At 39.1% G+C, this 22,559-nt stretch overlaps 1 protein-coding gene across 2 annotated transcripts; it reads right to left on the bottom strand.

The window, feature by feature from the left end:
- Nucleotides 1–2,496: 2,496 nt before the first annotated feature.
- Nucleotides 2,497–22,190, bottom strand: rnf19b (ring finger protein 19B). 2 transcript variants are annotated; one of them, XM_058377805.1, is made up of 10 exons: nucleotides 21,928–22,190; nucleotides 10,862–12,081; nucleotides 8,526–8,725; nucleotides 7,941–8,085; nucleotides 7,673–7,835; nucleotides 6,589–6,703; nucleotides 6,016–6,156; nucleotides 5,727–5,916; nucleotides 5,475–5,609; nucleotides 2,497–4,539 (listed from the first exon to the last, which is right to left on the bottom strand). In XM_058377805.1, exons 2-10 carry the CDS (start codon nucleotides 11,446–11,448, stop codon nucleotides 4,140–4,142), a joined length of 2,076 nt encoding a protein of 691 aa, XP_058233788.1. In that variant the 5' UTR covers nucleotides 11,449–12,081; nucleotides 21,928–22,190; the 3' UTR covers nucleotides 2,497–4,139. The 2 variants fall into 2 exon arrangements, with proteins under 2 accessions (XP_058233788.1, XP_058233789.1); XM_058377806.1 differs by lacking the exon at nucleotides 21,928–22,190 and adding an exon at nucleotides 17,156–17,335.
- Nucleotides 22,191–22,559: the final 369 nt, after the last annotated feature.

Below are 22,559 nucleotides of genomic sequence, written 5' to 3'. Positions count from 1 at the left end.
ATGGCGCTGTGGGAATAGTGTTTGTTTATTTATTTATTTATTTATTTAAACTGTATGTCTATCTATCTATCTATCTATCTATCTATCTATCTATCTATCTATCTGTCTGTCTGTCTGTCTGTCTGCGTATTTATTTATTTATTTATTTATTTATAAACTATCTATCTATCTATCTATCTATCTATCTATCTATCTATCTATCTATCTATCTATCTATCTATCTATCTATCTATCTATCTATCTGTCTGTCTGGTTGTCTATCTATCTATCTATCTATCTGTCTGTCTGTCTGTCTGTCTGTCTGTCTGTCTGGCTGGCTGGCTGGCTGGCTGGTTGTCTATCTATCTGGCTGTCTATTTATCTGTCTGTCTATTAACTTAATTATTTATTTATTTAAACTGTATGTCTATCTATCTATCTATCTATCTATCTATCTATCTATCTATCTATCTATCTATCTATCTGTCTGTCTGTCTGTCTGTCTGTCTATCTATCTATCTATCTATCTATCTATCTATCTATCTATCTATCTATCTGTCTGTCTGTCTGTCTGTCTGTCTGTCTGTCTGGCTGGTTGTCTATCTATCTGGCTGTCTATTTATCTGTCTGTCTATTAACTTAATTATTTATTTATTTAAACTGTCTATCTATCTATCTATCTATCTATCTATCTATCTATCTATCTATCTATCTATCTATCTATCTATCTGTCTGTCTGTCTGTCTGTCTGTCTGGCTGGCTGGTTGTCTATCTATCTGGCTGTCTATTTATCTGTCTGTCTATTAACTTAATTATTTATTTATTTAAACTGTATGTCTATCTATCTATCTATCTATCTATCTATCTATCTATCTATCTATCTATCTATCTATCTATCTATCTATCTATCTATCTATCTATCTATCTGTCTGTCTGTCTGTCTGTCTGTCTATTTATCTGTCGGTCTGTCTATTAACTTAGTTATTTATTTAAACTGTCTATCTATCTATCTATCTATCTATCTATCTATCTATCTATCTATCTATCTATCTATCTATCTATCTGTCTGTCTGTCTGTCTGTCTGTCTGTCTGTCTGTCTGTCTGTCTGTCTGTCTGTCTGTGTGTCTATTTATCTGTCGGTCTGTCTATTAATTATTTTTTTATTTTTTTATTTATTAAAACTGTATGTCTATCTATCTATCTATCTATCTATCTATCTATCTATCTGTCTATCTGTCTATCTGTCTGTCTGTCTGTCTGTCTGTCTGTCTGTCTGTTTATTTATTCATTTGGCATGGTGTTTTACATTAGAAGGAATAAAGCAGTTCAACTGAAGCCAGCTTAATTTTCTTACTTTTTTTGTATTAAATAAATAAAACTTAAAATGTAGTGAAATAACAGGTGAATGTTGTAGATATACATGTACTAGCATGATTAATAGTTATTCTTTATTTATGCCATAAGTTTGCACTGTATTTCTTTCAATATGTAAGGCACTGACAGACTCATAGGTCCCCCCTGGCCTGGGTAGTAATGCCACAAAAGTGGCTTTGGGTGCACCTATAGTAGATCAGTTATGACACTGTCCTCTAGAGTGCCCTTTCAGTCAAGAATATGAACATAATGCTGTGCAGGATTCTGCTATGATCAAAGACATGTGAAGTAGTGCCTTAATGATGCCCTTTTCAGTGGAGAAAAAGAGATAGAAGTGCTTTCTAGATGCTCCTAATTGTAAGAACCATGCTCTCTAGAGTAATGTTAGTAAAGCATAACACGATTTAATGCACTCCAGGTGTTCTCTATTTTCCGTAAATGCATGTAGGAGGTGACCTTTTTATTAATCCACCCATCCTCACCCACACCCCTCAGAGATCCTGCGCCTTCCCAGTTAGGGATTTGGAAAAATTTTTGGGATATTAAAATAAATGTTTTGCTAGAGCAGATTATTTTTTGGTGTTTCGGTTGCTTTTGTCTGTAAACAATGGATAACTATTCACGTATACACAATATTATGCCACATAATGGGTGAATATGTATTTATTACACAATATTATCAGTCTGTATCTGGGAAATTTAGACTTCTGGGGGAATTTTAGCTTTGGTTTCCTGGTCCAAACTCCTCCCTTCTATCGTCTCTAACACACCCAACATCATGCAACTCGGTCTTACTGTTACACAACTGTGAGAGAAAATCTGCATGAAAACCTGAGAGTGTAAGCAGAAAATACAAAACTGTTGCAACACAAATTTTTATTCTCAGTTTGATCCTCTTGCCAAGTGCACCGTGTTGAGGCATGAACAGTGCAAGAAAGACGTATTTTTTTAAAATACTGTTTTTCATGACAGTATAAATTAGGTTGTATTTACTGTTAAGTTCAAGTGTTCTCTTTAGGTTCAGCATATTACCACAGTATAGCATAAAATGTTGTCTTGATCGGATCATATTTCCAGGGCTGGTATTGTAAGAAAAACTCCAATTTTGTTACATAATCACATTCATCAGTTTAGGATTGAAGTTTTTATAATAGAAGACAAATAAGAAGCAAAAAAATGCAGCATATGAAAAAAAGTATAATATTCAGTTACATTCCACAATAATAATAATAATAATAATAATAATAATAAACAAACAGTATACAATCAAACATTTTCTCATTAAAAGAAACTGAATCAGATGAATCCTACGTATACAGATAAGACTAGCTTTCAGGGCAATGACAAATACTGGGATAAAGTGCAAGAAGCCAATGATTTGTTTCAATTTATTATTCAGATACGCTCAAGTCCAAACACATTGTAGGGAGTCCATGATAATACAAGGCTTTATTACCAAAAAAAAAAAAAAAGTGCATCAGGTGGTCTGTCTGTCTGAACTGTCGATGCTTTAAGTCTTTGCTATTTAATACAAACTCACAAATCACACACACACTCACACGCACGCATAGTGTTGTCAGTGGGAAAGGGACTGAAAGCATGATGGAGAGAGTTTGTCTCTAAGGCAGGCAGACAATGATTAAAGCTGGAACTGTCTGCTTGTGAAGTGATTCGTCTTCTTTAAACCACAGCGCTGCTAAATTCTCACATCGGATTGGACAGAACGTTCTAATTAGAAACCGTGTTATACTAACCAGCCACACCAGATCAACAGATTTAGAAAAGGACATGTACCTGTCGATGAGAGTGAAAGGTTATTTGGGGAAAAACTTTAGAAAGAGATTCTTCCTTTTCCACACAACACTGGAAAGTCTTGTTTCGGAAACGTTCCCTAAGATTAAATGGAATTATAAATGGATAAAAAGTATGTTGTTCTTCAGTACACATAAATGAAATTTGTAATTGTGGGCTGTGGTATAAGAGGAATACAACACTTCCCTTTTAAAGTCCTTTTAAAATAATCAGCTCCTCGGTCATTGCTCGTTTCCCCACAATGATGGCGTTTTTGTTTCTTACGTAACAGTGCCTATCCTCCACTCTGTGCAGGTGAGACTCACGTGCAGATCTGTTTACGTCTTATCACTGTGCAAACTTGGTCAGTGCAACTACTACATACTATACTTGTATCCTCGTATACAAGTGCGGGTCATGCATACATACACATGCATACAGCAAATGATACAATTTCCAGGTTGCTTTCTTATAAATAAAAAAAATATAACACACACACACACACACACACACACACACACACACACACACACACACACACACTCCCAACATACATAAAAAAAAGACAGTCCATATATGGACCCTTTCCAGAGTCCCTCACAAATTGTAAATGTGTGCTTGATACTATTTTCAGTATTACTTATCTGGTATTATTTTTTTTTTAGTCCCTCTGGACAGGAATAATCTTGCCGCAATGGTTATTTATTTATTCATTTATTTTTGCTTCAATAGCCAAGGCATTTTTTGCACCAGTTTGTGCATGGATAACTAACAGTATGAATCGTAGAGGTAGAGCCCTGTCGGTAATTTAAACGAGACAGACAGAGCAACAGGCAGACCCTATGCCACCACAATTCCCCAGAGAGCATGTAAGCTATCTTACTTATTATATTAAAAATAATAATAATAATAATAATAATAATAATAATAATAATAATAATAACAATAATTATAATAATAATACGAAAAAAGCAGTCAAAGCTCTCTGGTCCTTTCAGACAGAAAGGATGACGTTATCTGGGCAGTGCAGGCCGTCGGTGGAGTTCTGGGCTCGGCAGGTGGGCTGAGGAGGAGGGTTAGGAGAGTCGCAGTCCTCTGAAGTGAGCTCGGCGATGTCGTCTGACTGCGTATCGGACGTCTCCAGGTCGCTCCGGATGCTCTCGGGCTGAGCCAGCGTCACGTCACCGAGCCCCTCTCTGAGCGAGCCTCCAGATGACAGCCCCAGAGATGAGCGGGATAAAACCCTCCCTCGACGAGAGCTGCAGTCTTGAGGCTCCTCTGCCGAGGCAGCAGCCATGGCACAGGCACGAGGAGCCAGATCCTCCTCACTGGTTAAACACAGATGGCTGGGTTTGGTTTCAATGTCCACTTGAATCTCCAGGTTTGTGCCTTCTCTGAAAAACATCATCACAAATCACAAAATAAATGACACAAATCTTTCTTTGATAGAACTGCAGTTTAATTCATTTATATTATTAAGAGACATCAGTTAAAAGTATTACTGAGCTCACAGTCTCACAATTCCTTCAAAATGCAGCAGCTATATTCCGAGTTCAAAAATTAGCAGCTTCCATAATTTTGCTAGCAAAATAAACAAATACCTCATTTTCACAATCTATCCTCAAAAACAGAGCTGATAAAAATGAAACGCGAGCCTATCCTTCAGCGAGACAACAACATAAACAAGATGATGTCAACTTAAAAATAAAATTTGATTTGTCACGACCCAGCGGATCTCCAGGGAGGTAGATTATTTACACGGTCATTCTTCCCCTCCTGGCCCCAAAATGTTTTTGAAGCAGAGGCTAAAATAAACAGACTAAGTACACATTGTTCCAACAAAGCAGAAATTACGTAAAATGTTTGGTCTACCCATGTTAAGTGAGTTAGGTTCAGTGTTTTGTTTGAACGTTTGAACATTCCTGTTTCTCTTTCGAAGAGAGCATGAGATACGATGCATTGATCAACCCTAATAGTTTAATTGTCTAGTAATTGATAGAGATTAGATTTTAGCCTTTGCATCGAATATCACAACCAACCATCACTGCTCAGAGGATCTCTGTTATGTTGCGGGCAAATACAAAGGCAAAAAATAATTTTCATATAATAATATTTACATTATATTCAGAAAGAGAGATCCCAACAAACATAAATCTGATATATAGTAGGGAAAAAAAAGTGTAAGCATTGTATTATCCCTGCTTACTGAAAATGTTTTGCTCCATGTTTCAACACTAGATAAGTTATCAAGCTCTTGCCATGACAGCACATTAAATCCAGACTAGACAATGCCGCGGGAGACTGATGAGCAACGGTGAATCACACATACCTATCGGGTATTGTGTATGAGGAGGTAATGGATCCTGCCATGCCTCGAGTGCTTGCGCAGTCACTGGCTGCTCCCAAGCTTCCAGTCTCTCTATGTACACTTTCCTTTCCAATCTCGGTCCCCTGAACCTCCAGCCTGAAACATGGGCACAGTTAAGTTACTGTAAACTGACCTGAAAGTTATGAGGTCTTCTCTTGTCAACATGTGAATCATATGTGCTATATTAAGAGAACAACAGCGACTCTGTCACACCTGCTGTATTTTCCTGTCCGGGCTCCAAGAGCTCCTCCGGCTAGTGTGTTGAAGTGGGGCGTGTCGACGAGACCCCCGGGGGCCACAGACAGGCCTTCACTAGGCGAGGTGGTACTAAGGCCACTGGCTGCTCCTTCTAGGCTGCTCTCACCAAGACTGGGAGACTTCAGCGCTCGCCATGCGTCTGCAACTAGACGAGCAAAGACGTGTTAAAATTATGGTAAATAACATAAGCAAGATATTCATTTTATTATTATTATTAGCAGGAATTATTGACAACCGCTGTTACCTGTAATAGGTCCATCATCTTCATCAAAGTCAATCCTGACGCCTCGTCCCTTCCCTCTGCTAACCCCACAGCCACCACCACGGCACAGAGATATTGGCACCACACCATACACGTATGCCAACATGATGGGAACGCCTATACCTAAGAGCAGAAAAGTGATTCATAACTAAACATGTCTTCGCTGATGAGTGTTGAAGCTTTTAAAAGATCTCTCAACATTTATGACACAACAGTTTGGTCCACTCCACTAGTTTGCCTAGACAAGTGTGCCAATATGTACAATAACCGTTTTATTGTGTGCATCAATCCGCTTGTCTGTGTTTGCCTCATAAAATTCCACTTCCTAGTTTAAAATATTAATTATAGTAGTGCTAGAGAGATCATCATGGCAAACGATACTCGTGATTCTAATTTAAAATACGAAAGCTCACGAGATTAAAATGAAAAAGGAAGAAGTGACATAGCTGTAACTGTGCTCAGTAATAACCACAGACTTGTGAGACTGAGACTCACGCTGTATTGCTTAATTGACTGACTGTACTTCTCCATTCCATTACTTCCATGAAAACTTACCAACACTGACAGCCGCAATAACCGGGGCTGTGATGATCGACAAGGCTACACCTCCAGTAATGGCCAGGTTTCTCCTGTGCTGAGAGTTCTTCTTCCCCTCATAATGAGCATATATCTGCGCCAGGACAGTTACAGAAAAATAGCATTACAATCCATGACAAGGATACACACTGTGCTTTTTAACTACACACATTCACATCGTCACAGGAAGTGTCTAAACATGACTAGACGTCCATTACATAGCACCTGATTTAGTAGAAAATCAACTTCAGGAAGTTCCCTTTCAGAAAATGGAGATGTTATAATAATAAAAGTTATTAAAGATCTTGTGAGCTGTATTTCTGTTAAGAGTTGAGGTACTCATGGAAAATTCAGGGGAAGTGAGATTATTGGTATGGCGTTCTCATCATTTTAGGGGAAAAGTCCAGGGATTTTTCTGTTGTCAGAGACGAAACAATGACGATTCCCATAAATGAGAGAGAAAAGGCTGGTACTGTACACTACAAAAAAAATGCCAGCAAGTAAAAATATCTTGAAATTCAATTTATATTTATTTTCCTCAGACTTTTCAAACCAATCTAAATTTATTAAATACTATTTCTTTACTCATTTTGTACTTAAACATTTTATTGGAAGATCATTGTCCTTATTTTGAGTGTTTATTTCTCCAAATTACTCCAAATTTGATAAAGCATGAAATGAGTAAAAATGTCTAAAAGTAGGTCTAAATTTCATCTTAAAATATTTGCGATAAATCTTGTTATTATCTATCTTTTTAGAACTTTTTTGCAATCATAAAAGCAGGGAAACACTGCTTTGTTTTGTATCAGTAACGTTGGCTAATGTCCCAACAGCCTGTATTACAAAGTAAAAGGACCAAAAAGATAATTTGATAAGCTTTTAAAAAAGCAAATCAGGCCATATAAACTCCACTGTGAACAAACAAGGAAGTGTTCAGCCATGTCGATGACAAAAAATGATTTATTATTCAAATTTATTTCCTGGTGTCTAAATTCCCAGAACTCCACAATGAAGGCAGTTAGTCATGGCTCTAACAAGACAACACAGCAGATCAGTGTCTCACCTTCCTTCCAACATAAACCGGGATGCCGATGACCATGGCAGGCACCGCGATGCCAGCGATCAGCGTGATGCCAACTGGCGCACCGATCAGAGTGCCAAGCTGCCAGAGAATCTTTTTCTTTCGACTCCATGGCTTTTTTCCCCAGAAAGTACAACCTGATGGGCTGTAAAAGAACAAAAAAACAAAAATCAGCATGGATTGAAACAGAATGTAGGACAAGAGGAAAAAAATACAATGCAGTTTATCAGAATGTGAGATGATATGATACCTGAGGTAGTGCAGGTCAGAGATTTCCTTCATACACAGCCAGCAAAACTCACAGCCACACACGGCGCAGGTCATGTGATTACAGCTCCCATCATTCATTTTGATGATGTAGGCGCCACATCGGGGACAGGGCTTGATGTCATCAGCTGAGTAGGGATTAATGGAGTTAGGTTTAGTGTAAGCAGACACACAAAGAGGCTCCTGTAACAAAGTAGGCTGAGGAAGCTATATCCAAATGTTAGATAGTAGAATAGTTTTAAGACAATCAACAGGGGTATCAGTTTTACCACACGCTTTTTTTTTTTTTTTTTTCAGTGCGGTGTGAACTTTCAGCCTTAGAAAAAAAAAAGGTTAAAATTGGGTCAGGGGCTGATTATATATTTTCTACAGTAAAAACGAAGGCTTCCGTCAATAAAGAGTATATTATCGAGTATATTATTTCATACACCGGCACGCTTAGTGTAATTGACGATATGATGATTTCAAAGCTGAGGAGACGAAGAACTTGGTGTCGTCATTTTGTATAAACGGTTAAGAAATATATCAGAGCTGAGACTGAAAGATAAGGGAGGGGAGATGGACTCACTTGGCCCTTGCTCGGCTGCGTAACTGGGTGAGTGGTTGCTGTGTGTTCTCAGAGAAAGTGCTCTTTGCTGCCGAGCCGAGTCACACGTCTGGTTCGGATGCCAGGCCTGCTTGCAGTGGTAGCAGAACTCGGCTCCACAGCCTTCCCTGCGACATACAAGCCTGGGGCAGCTGGCACAGCCTGACGCAATGACGGCAAACCTGGCAGAGGAGACGAGAGCAGGTCAGGGGAGCGTTCTCATATAATACGCTAGCTTCGCCTAAAGCACAGTTACAGTTATATACACACGAGGAGATTTAGGTTTAAAAATAAAAATAAAAAGCAAGAACGTGGCTTGTATAGCATGATTATATGTCATATAATATGTGCTTTCATTTTCTGTAGTTCTGAAGAATGTTAAAGAAAAAGATTAGAATGAAAGAGGGAGGAAGAAAATGAAGAGGAGAGATAAGGGAAGAGAAGCTGGGCCAAACAGTGTGTGTGTGTGTACATACTTCGATGTATTTTAATGAGAGAATTTTACACTTTAAGCTTACTGTAATTATAAAAGCTTTTATATATCCTCACTCAGTATCCACACACAGTTTAACATCGCTATTCTCTGTGAAAGTCCTATGGATGTATCTCTCTCTTGACCGGCAAGTTACTACATGTTGCAAACAGACACATGATTATACCATTAAGGAAGTGTTTTTTTTTTTTTCCTGAAAATGTTTTCCACGGAAATCCTACACACAACAAACTAGTCTGATCAAGTACTATTCAGATCAACAATAATAATTTATAAAAAAAAAAATTTTTTTACTTGCTCAAACAGGAAAGTAGTCGAGGAAGTAAACATCTGACTTCATAGTTCATATAAACTCGCATTATAGAACACACACATGGTCCAGTAAGGAGGTAATGACCGCTTTAATTAAATCCCATCCTGCGTTACCCCTAGCAACAACGCTGGCTCCGAACTGCATCCAAGTCGCCATGGCAACTGACAGTAAAATGGAAAGAGAAGCCTCAGATTGGGAAAGAATGTTTCAAGATGACAATCATACACCAGCTACAGTTTGAAGCTGAGTAACGTCGCAAACGGCATGGAAACTAAACACATTACAGCTGCTACTGAAATGCATTTCTCTTTCCCTTAAAAAAAAAAAAACACCTTTCTGAAAACTCCCATCTGTAGGCTGGAAAAGGAGTGGTGCTGACTCAAAAGACAGACGCAGGCATGTCCCCGATATGTAGGTCACCAACCCACTACTGAGATTGACAAATCTCTTAAATGCCACCATGTCATGCACAGTAAACATATACTCTCCAAATGACACATCTGCTGAATTAGGCTTCCCACACAACACTTGTGTCTCTGTGTCTCTGTCTCTTCTCTCTCCTATCTATCTCTCTCTCGCTCTGACCTTTAAAACACCTCCTACACTTTACAGAAAAGTCAGAAAAACAGGGATAATAACAGTGTCAGACATTTACAAACCAAACCAAATAAAAGTTTCCTGTACACAATTAAAGAGGTTAAATCCTAAACAGTGAATGAATGCTGGTAGGAAGTAATGAGCTCTGGTAGGAAATGAGATCATTTGATCTGGTTATGGTTAATAACATTCTTACAGTTTACATTATTAAAGCTAGTCATGTCATCAATTCCCAAGAACCTTTTGGAGAATCCAGATGTTTATTCCTCACTTCTATAACTACAGACTCTCATTATTATTATTACCTTCACTGTCTATAGCTATCTTAACCTTTATGCACTGTTCAGGTCAAAATGAACAATTTCCTTTTAATCAACATCAAAAATGCTTTTAGAATTCTTGAAAGAACCAAAAAGTAAATGATAGAAAATGCTCCATTTTGTTATTATTTTATATTCCTACTAGCACTGAGGATGTATCAGATGAATGAATGTTAAAGCTGCAAATGGGACATAACATACTTAGTAAGGGATTAAATTCTTGTTTAAAATGATGTGCACTTCAATTAAATTAATGAACATTAACGTTCCATTAACGTCATTTTGATGTAACAAAGTGTTTTAATATGGTTTATATGACTAATATGTGTAAAGGAGCCAATGACAACTTGGAATCAAAAGCATCAGTATTAAGCTTATTTTGGTAAAAATGAGTTCTTGTTATTGATATCTCTCTGAATACATGAGAGAAGTGTACATGTATCTGTTTTAATCTCACAGAGTTAGAAAGCTTAAAAAGTCAGATATAAAATGGTAGACTGGGTTAATAAGATGTCACTGGGGTTGATGTTAAGTAGAGAACAGAGCATGAGATGTATGTGTCAAAGAAAGTGCTGAATATGACTTTCAGTCTTACCCGCAGTCTGGAGCCGGACACCAGCGGCAGTCGGGGTCTGAGGCGAGGCATCGCCTTAACAGAAACTCCTCATACTTTTCAAGCAAGGCAGCGTCATCCAGGATGAGTGCCACCTGCCTGGGCGCCAACCTCTCAGCACACTCGGGGCAGCTGAGCTGCACGCGGCTCTCTGTGATTTCAATGCGCAGGTACTGGCGCAGGCAGCAAAGGCAAGAACGATGACTGCAGCCCTGAAGCTCTGCCAGCTGATCCCGCGGCTGGCGCACCAGACATAATGGGCACTCGAGGAGCTCCTGACCTCCCAGAGAGGCCTGGCTGGAGGATAAAGGCTCAGCAGAGTCAGCGTTAAGAGGGTCCGGGGAGGCAGCAGTTGGAGTGGGTGGCTGAAGGAGCTGCTGTTGCTGCTGGTTGTGCTGTTGCGCTAAAGGTGTCCCAGAATTAGTTTTGCTCCTCCTGGAACCACGCTTGCTGTGAAAGAGGTTGGTGAAAGAGATCCTGTTCTGCTTCTTGCCCGGACCACGACATTTAGGATTGGGAATGCCACTGACGGATGAATGGGGCGATTCAGAGTCTTTTTCTGATCCCATTGCCCAGGAACGATCTGATTTCCTTTAGATCCTGTCCTGATAAAATTCTACTAACCTTGAACCAAAATAATCTTTGAATACAAACTCTGATTTTAGTGTCAGGCTTCTTAATGACTACGTGAACGAGTACTTCAGATGCCCAAAAAAAAAAAAACCCAAAACTGTATTGTCCTAAGTCAGATTTTCAGATATCCAGTTACTGACGCTAGTGAAAGATTCCCGTCACACAGTCACACCTTTGTTCTGTACTTCTCATGAAACAATAGAAACAGAGATTACCCTCAATGAACAAGGTTGAGGCAACGGAAAGAGAAACTAAAAAAAAATCCCCTTGGCGTCCTACGGGTTTGTTCTTGTAACACTCGAGCAGGCTGATTAACAAACAATCAAGTAAACATGTATCATTTCCAATGCTAGAGACCCCACAATGTGCTCATTTATTACAAAATGGGTTTTTGAGTTTAAAAAACAAAAACATAGATGTCAGCTTATTAAACAATACGAAATGTAATATACACTAGAGAATATGTCCTCCGGCTGAGATCGTCCTCGGCTCAAATGTCCTCTGATGCTTTGGTTCAATCACACGGCTGTGATGAGCTGCTCGTCTCCTCGCCTTCTCAAGCGGCCTGTCTGTAAGAAAGAGAAACGACACAGGAAGTTAGCATGAAGAGCCGTGTGCCTGCGTATAGGAGCATGCTCTGTACCCCCCTCCTCCACACACACACGCTCACGCACACCTCGTCTCAGACTGGCTGTTTCAATTTCACTGTTAACTCTTCCTTCTCAGCAGGAGCGACGGCACCACAGGTACGATTGTCTGTCTTAATGGCAAGCTAAACTGTGACGAGTCAGTAACAGGGAAAAAAATAAACATATATTTTCAAACACTAAGCGGGGCTCTAATTATTTAACTATTTAATATGGAGTTATGTAGATGCTCGTTATTATATCTACATCTTCATTATGGGTGGTGAAGACGCACCCCAAAGTGTTTTATTTCTCCAACACCACAGCCATTAGCCAATAGTGATCATTTCTATTTCAGGTATTCATTCAACACTTACTTTTAACCACTACTAGTTACATTTAGTAACGTGAAACATCTCCCACACAAGTAAACACGTCCATTCAACAGCTATAAACAGTGACTACCTCATCAACCTCTCATCTCATCTCTATATTTATCTACATATTAAAAAGACTATAAAAAAATACTAATAGCAAACAAACCACAGCTTGTTCCTGAGAAACCTGGGTGGAAAACCTCTACTGTTACTGTAACTTCTTCCATAAACGCTAAATAAACGTTACCCTACTGAAAAGCTTCACCATATGAAATATTATGCTTATTATTATTGGTTAATTAACAGCACATCTTTTTAATTGGTTTATTATTTGCTTCAGATTACTGGGAGCATCCTCCAGACAAGCCCCTGTCAATGAGCTGTTACTATAGGAACCGTGACGCATTAGAAAGAGCACTCCTGTGATGCATCCTGCAGCTACTGTCAGAGCTGCTGGTACAGAAAATTAATCAACATGTTTTCACCAGTAAGATATGAGAGAATGTGGTATTATATGTGAGAATATAATAATGGTTATACCCGCCATTTTGTCAAGCAGCTCAAGTCCATGCATAAGAGAATTAATAATAATAATAATAATAATAATAGGTAAAGGAGCAGTCAGTGCTTTTTGCTACAATTCATTAATCAGTAAAAGTCTCAGTGATGCATAACACACACACACACACGGCACACCCCACACACGGCACACGCCATTGCACAATATATAATTATGCAATTTTCTAACCGTGCTCCTTTTTCCACAGTCCTTTGTTCATTTATCTCTCTGTTCTTTCTTATCTCACTCTCAGTGACACCTTCTGGCTTTCGCTTAAATGCACAAGCACACACTCTTCAGCTCTCTCTCTCCACTTCACACTGCGCTACTAGTGCGGTTGCCATGGTGATCCTCACTACCACCACCACAAACATGGATCCTCGCAGTGCCTATGCCACTTATGGATGCGTGCATGAGCACACGCACAGAAAGACACACACACACACACACACACACCATATATGTGACAACTACATTATATACTGTATATTAACATATACAGAACATATATAGAATGGTGGCTACTGAAGTGTACAATAATACAACAATAGACTGAGTACTTTATCCCATCAAACACACACACACACACACGAGGCACACTTAATGTCCCGATTTCCTCTGTTAACCCCTGGCCAGCTGCCCTACGTAGTGCAAATTTGTTTTACGGGAACAGAAGTAAAAGAGGGAGGAGGGGAAGCAATACCACACTTAGAGCAACAGCTCTAATCTACACTCTTATCTCTCACATGTAAGGACATGTGCCGCATGCTACAGCTCAAATCAAGACAGTTACTTGTTTTCGTTTTACAGTTAATCAGATTTATAAACACACTTGCTTCCTTTTCTTCTTCTGAAACCTCTCAACACTTCTTCCACCAGTTTTGGGAAACAGATGAGTAAGTTAAGAGAGAATACGCTACTGATTCCTGTTTCAGATCGTAATGGAAAAGGAGAGTTATGATTGCAGTCACTGTGACCCACTTCTATGTTAATGCCAACAGGAATGATTGTGACCTGAAATCTTGGCCCACGTTCGCAATCATATGCAATGACCTGCACAACATGTGCCCTAGGCCCTAATAATAATCTTATTGTTTAATATAGCACAAACAAATAACCCTGACCCAGGTCATTCACACACACACACACACAACATAACTCATGGTCCTTTCTTTAGTCAGAAGGCCATCTGTGTGTGTGTGTGTGTGTGTGCATGCTAGCTCACCAGGAACCATGACCTTTATTTCCACTTTAGTCTCTCTTCAGAAGAAGCAGCAGGCCTTGCTAATGCACTTGATTACAAATAATAACCATCTGTACTCTCTGAGGTTTGGTGCATGTGCAGTGTGTGGGTGGACAAGCAAGAGTTCGCTAGAAAAATGTTTCACCTTTCAACACAAGAGAACAAGCTTTTGTGTGGCGTTAACGTTTATTAAACTACAGAGCAGCAACAATAGCTTCAGTCTCCTCAAACAAAAAACCTAGCCGGGAATGTTTTTTTTTTTTTTCCCCCGGATCCATCCCTATTTCCAAAATGTTAAAGATGTTTTCGGAGTGTTGCTGATTCGAATCAGAAAGATGTCAACGTACATGCAGACAACATGCAAATCTTACTCAACCTACATTCGAGCCCTTGTTCCTCATTACCATCGATCCTGCTTTCTGCAACTTCATGCTGAATCAGCAGCTCATTTTGCTTCAGTTGGAGTTTCGAAGAAACTGAGCCCAAGTCTGCATGTAATAAAGTGGAAAACTATTCACATTTCACTCTGTTGAATCCATTGACCTTAAACGGGGTACATGAAAAATACTGTAATCAATACATGAAAAAAAAGGACAAATGAGGATGAGGTTCCATTCTGAGTCTGGTTCCTCTCAAGGTTTCTTCCTCATATCACCACAGGTAGTTTTTCCTCACCACCATCGCCTCAAGCTTGCTCATTAAGGATAAAATAGGAACCTACTTAAAACATTATAATTATTTTTCCATGTTTCTATACTTCTGTAAAGCTGCTTTGAGACAATGTCCATTGTTAAAAGCGCAATTCATATCAATTTAATAATATAAAACATCAGCGCAAGACTTATCGTAAAAACAGAACAATTTCTTAGTTGTAGTCATCATTAATGATTGCACATTAAAAGGTGATTGCAATCAACATTTAGGATTGTTAGTTGCTTAGTCCAGACTTTTATTTAACTGGACTGAATCTAGCTTCCATGTATTTGGTTATTTAGACAAATAATTTGGTGAAAATAATTTACACAGTCATCTGCTCTTCTGTTTTCCTTTGTACAGTTGATTTCAGTACGGTTTCAGAAAGCACCACCCATATTTTTTGAGTGGAAAACATAGGCAAATGTACCTCTTGTGAAAGTGTGGGTGTAGTCGAGTGGCGGTTTGTGCATGGAGGGTGGAGCCGAAGGAAGTAAGTGGTTAAGGATCGCACACCTGTGCCGAATGACTGTTTTAATGACTGTTCAGTTTTGCATTGAGCTGTGGCAAGAATAACAGAGGGAGAGACGAGTAGATAGAGCAGTGTGTGTGTGTGTGTGTGTGTGTGTGTGCACGCAATATAAGTATGTGTGATGAAAACTAAGTAATAAAAATAAAAGGAAAGCAAGCCTTTCTCCATTTCCTCTTTCCCTGAACCCTCCCAAAACACGCCACACCTTTATTTTACTATTTAATTACAAAGAAATAAATTCCATTATGCAATAATTAATTGTGGTTATACCACAAAGCCAAACCCAAATAAAAAGAGATCAGAAGAATCTAGTTCCTTATGACATATGGCAGCATTAATAAGATATACTGTATGTCATAGACAATGGACAACAATTTGCCAACAATCTGGCAGTTGTAAAAGACATAGCAGAAGGAATTGGGGTGTTGATTTTTTACATCCAAATCTGCTCAGAAAATACAAACGGTTGGACTTTATAAGAGAATATATTTATGGATCTATACGGTGACATCCTTCACAGCTCCTCTGGCACGAAGCAGTTCAAATAACCAGACAGTTTCATAACATTAGATCCTATCAAACTGATAACAATTATCAACTGATTCTGAAAAAAACCCGAAAAAAGTAGCTCAGTTTTCAAAAACTCCACCGCAACAGGAAGCTAATGAACACAACATAATGCCCAGAACACATTACACACTAAAATCTATGAGTTATTACACAGACATATCAAGGCTGTGTCAAAGTTTTGAATATGTATTAGCTGCAGAGGAGTGAAGACTAATAATGGAAGTTTTAGTGCCTTCATCTGTTAATCTCAGAAAGAAGTTAAAATAACACCAGCAGCCAGAATACAGCACGTCTACTTCTCTTAGGAATTTACACGTCTTAAAAATGTTCAAACAAAGTACCCTCATGTTTGAAGGACAATAAGGACTTGTTAACACGAGAGAGAGAGAGAGAGAGAGAGAGAGAGAGAGAGAAATAAAAAGAGAGAGATAGAGAGAAAGAAATAGAAAGAGAGCAATCAAAACAATCGAGACAGACAGAAACGGAAACAGAGACAGAAAGAGAGAGAAATAGAAAGAGAGAGAGAGAGAGAGCATGTGAGAAATAGAAATAAAAGAAAAAGAGAGAGAGAGAGAGAGAGAGAGAGAGAGAGAGAAATAAAAAGAGAAAGAGAGAGACAGAAAGAAATATAGAGAGAGCAATCAAAAGCAAGAGAGAGAGAGACAGAAAGAGAGCGAGAGAGAGTCATAGAAATAGTTTGATTGCAAAACAGAATGAATACATGGAAAAACAAATGCTATTGGCAAACTTTGAAGCGAGGAGAACATTACAATGGTAGAAAAAGTCTTGCAAGTGAAAGAGCAGCAAAAGTGACAGACATTAGTTTCCAGTGTGAAAGTACAGATGGTCCGTATTTATATGTGCAGAGTTTCAAATTGGTTGCGCCTGTTTTTTTTGTTTTTTTTTTCCATTCCTGGCGTAATATTTTCTCTTGAACACGCTCAGTGATAAATCCCAGCCTGCTGCCTTTCAACCACACAGATGCTCTCGTGACAATGCAAAATATCCACACACTTAAGTCTGGGCCCTCTATCCTGACTAACCTCCATCACTCTTTAGGAAGATAAGCGCGAGCAAAATGTCTCATTCTTCAGATCTCAGCATTTCCAGCCTGTGCACTGAGAGAGCATCTCAGCACTTTAGCCACATCATCTCGGACCCTGCCGCAGTGCCACGCTATCCATCAGTGTCTCACTAACAGGGCTCCGTCTCAGACCCTCTCCGTCTTTCAGCCACACACACACACACACACACTCAGGTTACACGATCAGCTTTGTGTGAGGTGTGCCCCTGAATCAGCTTGCTGTTACATAATACTCGGAGTCACATTTACAGCTAAGCAGGTACGTGTGCTCCGTGTCACATACACGTTCGGACCTGCTCTCAGAGCCTCGTTCAAGATTATAAGAACAGGAAAAGGCTTGTTTCAACTGGATTAATGTCTTACTTGTATAAACGCATTATTCAGAAAGCATTTGTTTAGCTAATTGGTATGGTATGCTGAAAGAAAATGCAACTTGAGCTCATTGTGCACATAAACTACCTGTGTGCCACTAAGTCTAAAGGATAGTTAGGTATTATACCTCAGATTAGCTACGCAAAAGCGGGCTTACCTCTGACAGAATCTGAACACATCGGCAATAGACAGCCTAATGAACTCATTCGATCAATTCTGCACGCTTAGTGAAGGGAGGCTCAACGTCTGTCTGTCAAATTTTTTTTTTTTTTTTTACAAAACCACAAAACCAACTTGCAGGAAACATATTCTTTAATAACCATAAGACCACCACTAAATCATAATGTAAAACCTCAATCCCTTCATTATTAATTGTTATCATATAACTTTCCTAAATAACCTTTGGTTTACTCTCAAATCTTTCATTAGAAGCAAATTCTAACCAGCTGTCTATTTCCAGCCATCAAAAAAAAGAGCGGAGTACAAGCTGTACTCACATAAATGGAGGGGTGTAACACAGAGCATTAAAGGGTGCATTAGTAACCATCTTTTCTTTTTCTTTTTTTTTTTTATTTCTTACTAGCACAAATAACGTGGAAAATATGTAGAACGTGAAATAACCGTTTAAGCACGTATAATAAGGCCTGAGGAAACCGAGACCAGAATAAACAGAGACAAAGCCAGGTCAGACTGCTTTGTCTGTGTTTACGTGACCCTGCTGTCACTCTTTTTATAGACGCACCCCTACATGCTTTTACCCCACCCCCCATCTTACTCCATCCTGATAGGAAAACAATACTATCCTATACTTGTACTCTAAGGGGGGAAAAAAACCAATACTAGAATAAACAGTTATTCTACACTGAACTGATTGAAAGAACAACAAATGCTATTTTTATGATCAATATCTAAGGTAACAGCCCATAAACAGCCTACGTTGTCACTTGAGAGTCAAATCAAGCTCTAACTGAACTCCGCTGATGCTAGAAGCTTAGCTTGGTGTACATGGGTGTAATGGGTAGCAGGTTCAAGGAGTAAAAAAAATAAATAGAGTCATTCCAATGTTGTTGAACTTCATCGACTTAACCGTTAGCGCTCCAATCTTGACTAATCTTGATTAATGCACCTTTAAGTAAAGCTGCGACATTTTTAATCCTGCGATTCAATCGGCTGATTGGATGAATGGATAGTTGAATTTCCAGCTAAAATAAACAACCCGCACCCAAGAGGTTCACACCGCGTCTGAAACTTTTCTGACTTTAATAAACATCTAATAAACTATCAGAAACAGCAGAATATGTTGCATAGGAAAATCTCAGTGGAATACTGCAGACTTAGAACTGCTGCCGTAATCATAAACACTGTCTGTAGCCTATCCTATTAAAAAGAATCTCATACCGCACATCCTTCGAGCATATCTACTACTATTCAGCTTTATAGTATACAGTTTTATAATACTAAAGATTTATAATCCCACTATTCAATGGGTTCCCTTTTTTAATCCGCTTCCTCTCAACATTTCTTCCTCATGTCGTCTGAAAGAGTTTTTCCTTGCCATTGTCTTCTCTGGCTTGTTCGTTAAGGATCGGAATCTATATCTGGATTTCTCTAAACCTGCTCTGTGTCATTTTTTGTGTTGTTAAAGTAGATTAGATTAGTGGATGATCTGAAATATTTTGGCATACAAAAGGATTTTTAAATGCACAGCAGGATAATAAAATAAGAAACATTAAATAAATGTCCCAAGGTAAAAGAGAGAGAGAGAGAGAGAGAGAGAGATCCATCAGTACACCCACTTATCCTACACAGGGTTGCGGGGAGCCTGGAGTCTGGTGCCAAACTATCACAGGGCACAATCACACACACTCTCATTCACACACTACAGACAACAGAGAGGTGCCAGTCAGCCTACAACGCATATCTGAACTGGGGGAGGAATCCGGAGGAAAGCATAAAAATAACATGCAGACTTAACCCACACAGGGCAGAGGCGGGACACAAACCCCCAACCCTGAAGGTGGGAGGTGTGAACTTACTGACCCAATAAGCCAAAAAACATTCTGTCTATTCATTACATTTTTCGCTGACAAGACTCATTAGTCAGTTTCTGTTGACGAGTTCCAAGCACACACCTAAGTATCTAATGGTCAACTGGTATTCAGATGATTAGCGACGCCCACTTAACGGCCCAAAGCAGACTCGAGTTAAACAAGCTAGCATGTCTGAACTGGGTACTTAGTGGCTTATATTTCTGTTTAGCTACATTACATAAGCACTGCTCAGCTAACTGCTAAGTTACAGAAATAAACCAATAATTTACACCTCATACAGCATTTTACTATCAAAGAAGTCAATACTAGTCATCCTTAGCTACACTAGTCATCCTTCGATCCTGGAAATACCCATGACATAACGTAGGCTTGTAGACTTATTCCGTATCAAGTATTGCTCAGCTTTACTTGCTCTCAAATATAAACAAACATTAAGAAGGGTAAGGCAGAAATGAAGCAAATCCATGTTTATAGAAGGCAAGTTGACCAATAAAAAGCAAGTGTAAATGAACTCTGAATACTCAAAGATAAGATATGAAAGCAACAGCCCCAGTGTTAGAGTCAGCTGAGAGGAAACGTGGCGCAATTGTAGAAAGGGTCAAGCAATGCTTCTGGATATTGAATGCATTTGTTGCCAGGAGTGGAACCTCATTCTACAGCTTTCTGAAAGGTTTAAAACAGACTAATAGTAGCTCTGTGCCACAGTAGAATACTGATCGGTACAATAGGTGTATTGAACCTTCACAACCTATGACAAGTCGTATCCCTTTCCCAAATTTACACTTACATAAAATATATTTTAAAAAAAGGTTTTTAACCAATATAAAGCCTCTGTAACAAAACTATCTCTAACAAAAAAAAATGCAATTTAAACTCAGTGGTGTGTTTATGTCTCCCAATAAAAGCCCTATGAACAAAAACATATAACAAATATGTCCGGATTGTCATTTTGGAGCCAAGGAAAGCCTTGCTTCATCATTCGTACACACAGTAAGAACACACAGTACTTAGATTTCTCATTTCAGGTGAAAGTCAGAACCTGCCGATACAGATCATTAATCACATCAACATTCAGCTGAGCAGGAAGCAGCAAAATAATCCCAGATATCATTTACAAGCGTGTTGTTCTTTATCAGGCAACAAAAAAAAAAAAACTTTACCTTCATGCCACAAAAAAGTTCCTATATTAGGAATGACTTCTGCTAAGTCTGAAGTGTAATAGAATCAATGTGCAGCTGAATATTACTGAAACTCTAAACCAAAGATTTCCTGTTTAGCATCAAAGTGGATCCAGAGTTTTTCCTAGGAATAAAGGATGTGAGGTGGGAGTACACCTTGGATGGGAAGGCAGTGACAAAGCACCATGCGCACGCACAAGTTTTCCTTACTCCTCAAGCCCGTACAGGATTTCTCTGGGTTCTCCTGTTTCCTCTAACCAGAATTTGGACATATGAATGGTCTTAAATTCCATCCAGAGCGTGTTTATGCTTCGAGTTACAGGGACATGCTCTGGATCTACTCTGACACGGACCACAATAAATTGGCTACTGAAGACGAATTAATGTATAAACACAACATTAGAGAATCTCAACCATTTATTTGTCAGTTTAGGCATGAAAACAGAAAGCTGGAAAATAAGCCGATGGTAAAGATTGTGTACCAGTGTGACCAGTTCAGTCTGTGTTTGGGGAGCTGGCAGATGCTCAAGGAAAGACTTTTTTTTGTTTGTTTTTTTTTAACTTCATACAAAAAGACTATATGTAAATGTGAAGAAAGGAATCTCAAGTATACAGAAACTGGCTTTTCCACCACTGCTCAGCAGCTATGCATGCCATTATACAGTGGAACAACTGACTTTCCACTGAATTTAGACTGAAAACGGGACACAAGCCAAGTCACTTTCCCTAGAAGAGGCTGGCACAAGCATACAGGCGGAAAGAAAATAATAAATAAAAAGCTACAGGCCTAGTAGTGTTAGATTCGATATTAAACCTGGAAATGTGAACATAAAGGAAGCGTTTCAATATAACACACTGGCTATATATGAAGTGTGTGGGAGATAAAGCAAAGCCCCACCTACACATAACACCTATACAACGTTATGTATGAAAATATAACGACATATAATATTAGAGGATGATAAACCTGTTGTGGAAAAGATATAAAGACCATAAAGCTAGGATGACGGGGTTATTAAAAAAAAAAAAAAATCAACATCGCACATGGGTTCAATCGATTAACCATCATTAATTAATTTAGATAACCCATCACAATCCATATGTATAGAGCGATCACAACAAACACGTACCTTAAACCGGATCAGTGTTGGTGTAAAGAGCTTCATAAGAACAGGGCGTTACACTGAGAGCTGCCGTGTACACTGTTTATTCAACAAACTCCCCCATGGAAGCCTTTTCTTCAGCACAGTCATGAACAGGACACACACACAGTCCCTCAGTCGGCTGGATGATCTGATTCGTTTTCCGGCCCTGCTACTCTGTACCCAACACTACACCGAGCCGCCGATTAAACCCGCAGTTCGTTTCTTTTCCATTTACGTCATCGAGGAAAGCCCCAGCTCGCAAGTCGCGAGCTTCTGGAAAGCCCGCCCCGTGACGTCACACGGTCCCTTCTTACGATTGGTCCAGCGCGCGGATACAGGAAGCGGTTTGAAGACTCAAGCCGAAAGAGAAATCTAAAGAAGTTCTACATTTACGAAATCATTATTTCCAGGTGAAATCCTGGACGAGCGATACTGAAAGAGCAATAGTGATTTGCAAAATTTAACATCAAACATTTCCCCAAACAGAAAGGGGAAATGAAGCAAAGATGTCGATTTTTTTTAACCGTGATGATTCCAGGAAAGAATAACACAGTGGGGGGAGTGGGGTTATAGGAAAACAAGCAACGGGGCCTTTTGGAAATCGTATGGAAAGAATG

This window comes from Hemibagrus wyckioides, linkage group LG24 (genome assembly GCF_019097595.1).
Source record: "Hemibagrus wyckioides isolate EC202008001 linkage group LG24, SWU_Hwy_1.0, whole genome shotgun sequence".
NCBI classification, from domain to species: Eukaryota; Metazoa; Chordata; class Actinopteri; order Siluriformes; family Bagridae; genus Hemibagrus; species Hemibagrus wyckioides.
Note: the sequence above shows the minus strand (reverse complement) of the source record. Positions and strands in the feature narration are given on the sequence as shown.

Excerpts from the sequence above, each read along its gene's own strand:
- rnf19b (XM_058377805.1), bottom strand. The coding sequence starts at position 11,448 with ATGGGATCAGAAAAAGACTCTGAATCGCCCCATTCATCCGTCAGTGGC. Across the intron at positions 6,704-7,672 it reads CGGTTTATGTTGGAAGGAAG|ATATATGCTCATTATGAGGG; the intron begins GTGAGACACTGA and ends GTCCTGGCGCAG. Across the intron at positions 5,610-5,726 it reads CGGACAGGAAAATACAGCAG|GCTGGAGGTTCAGGGGACCG; the intron begins GTGTGACAGAGT and ends CCCATGTTTCAG.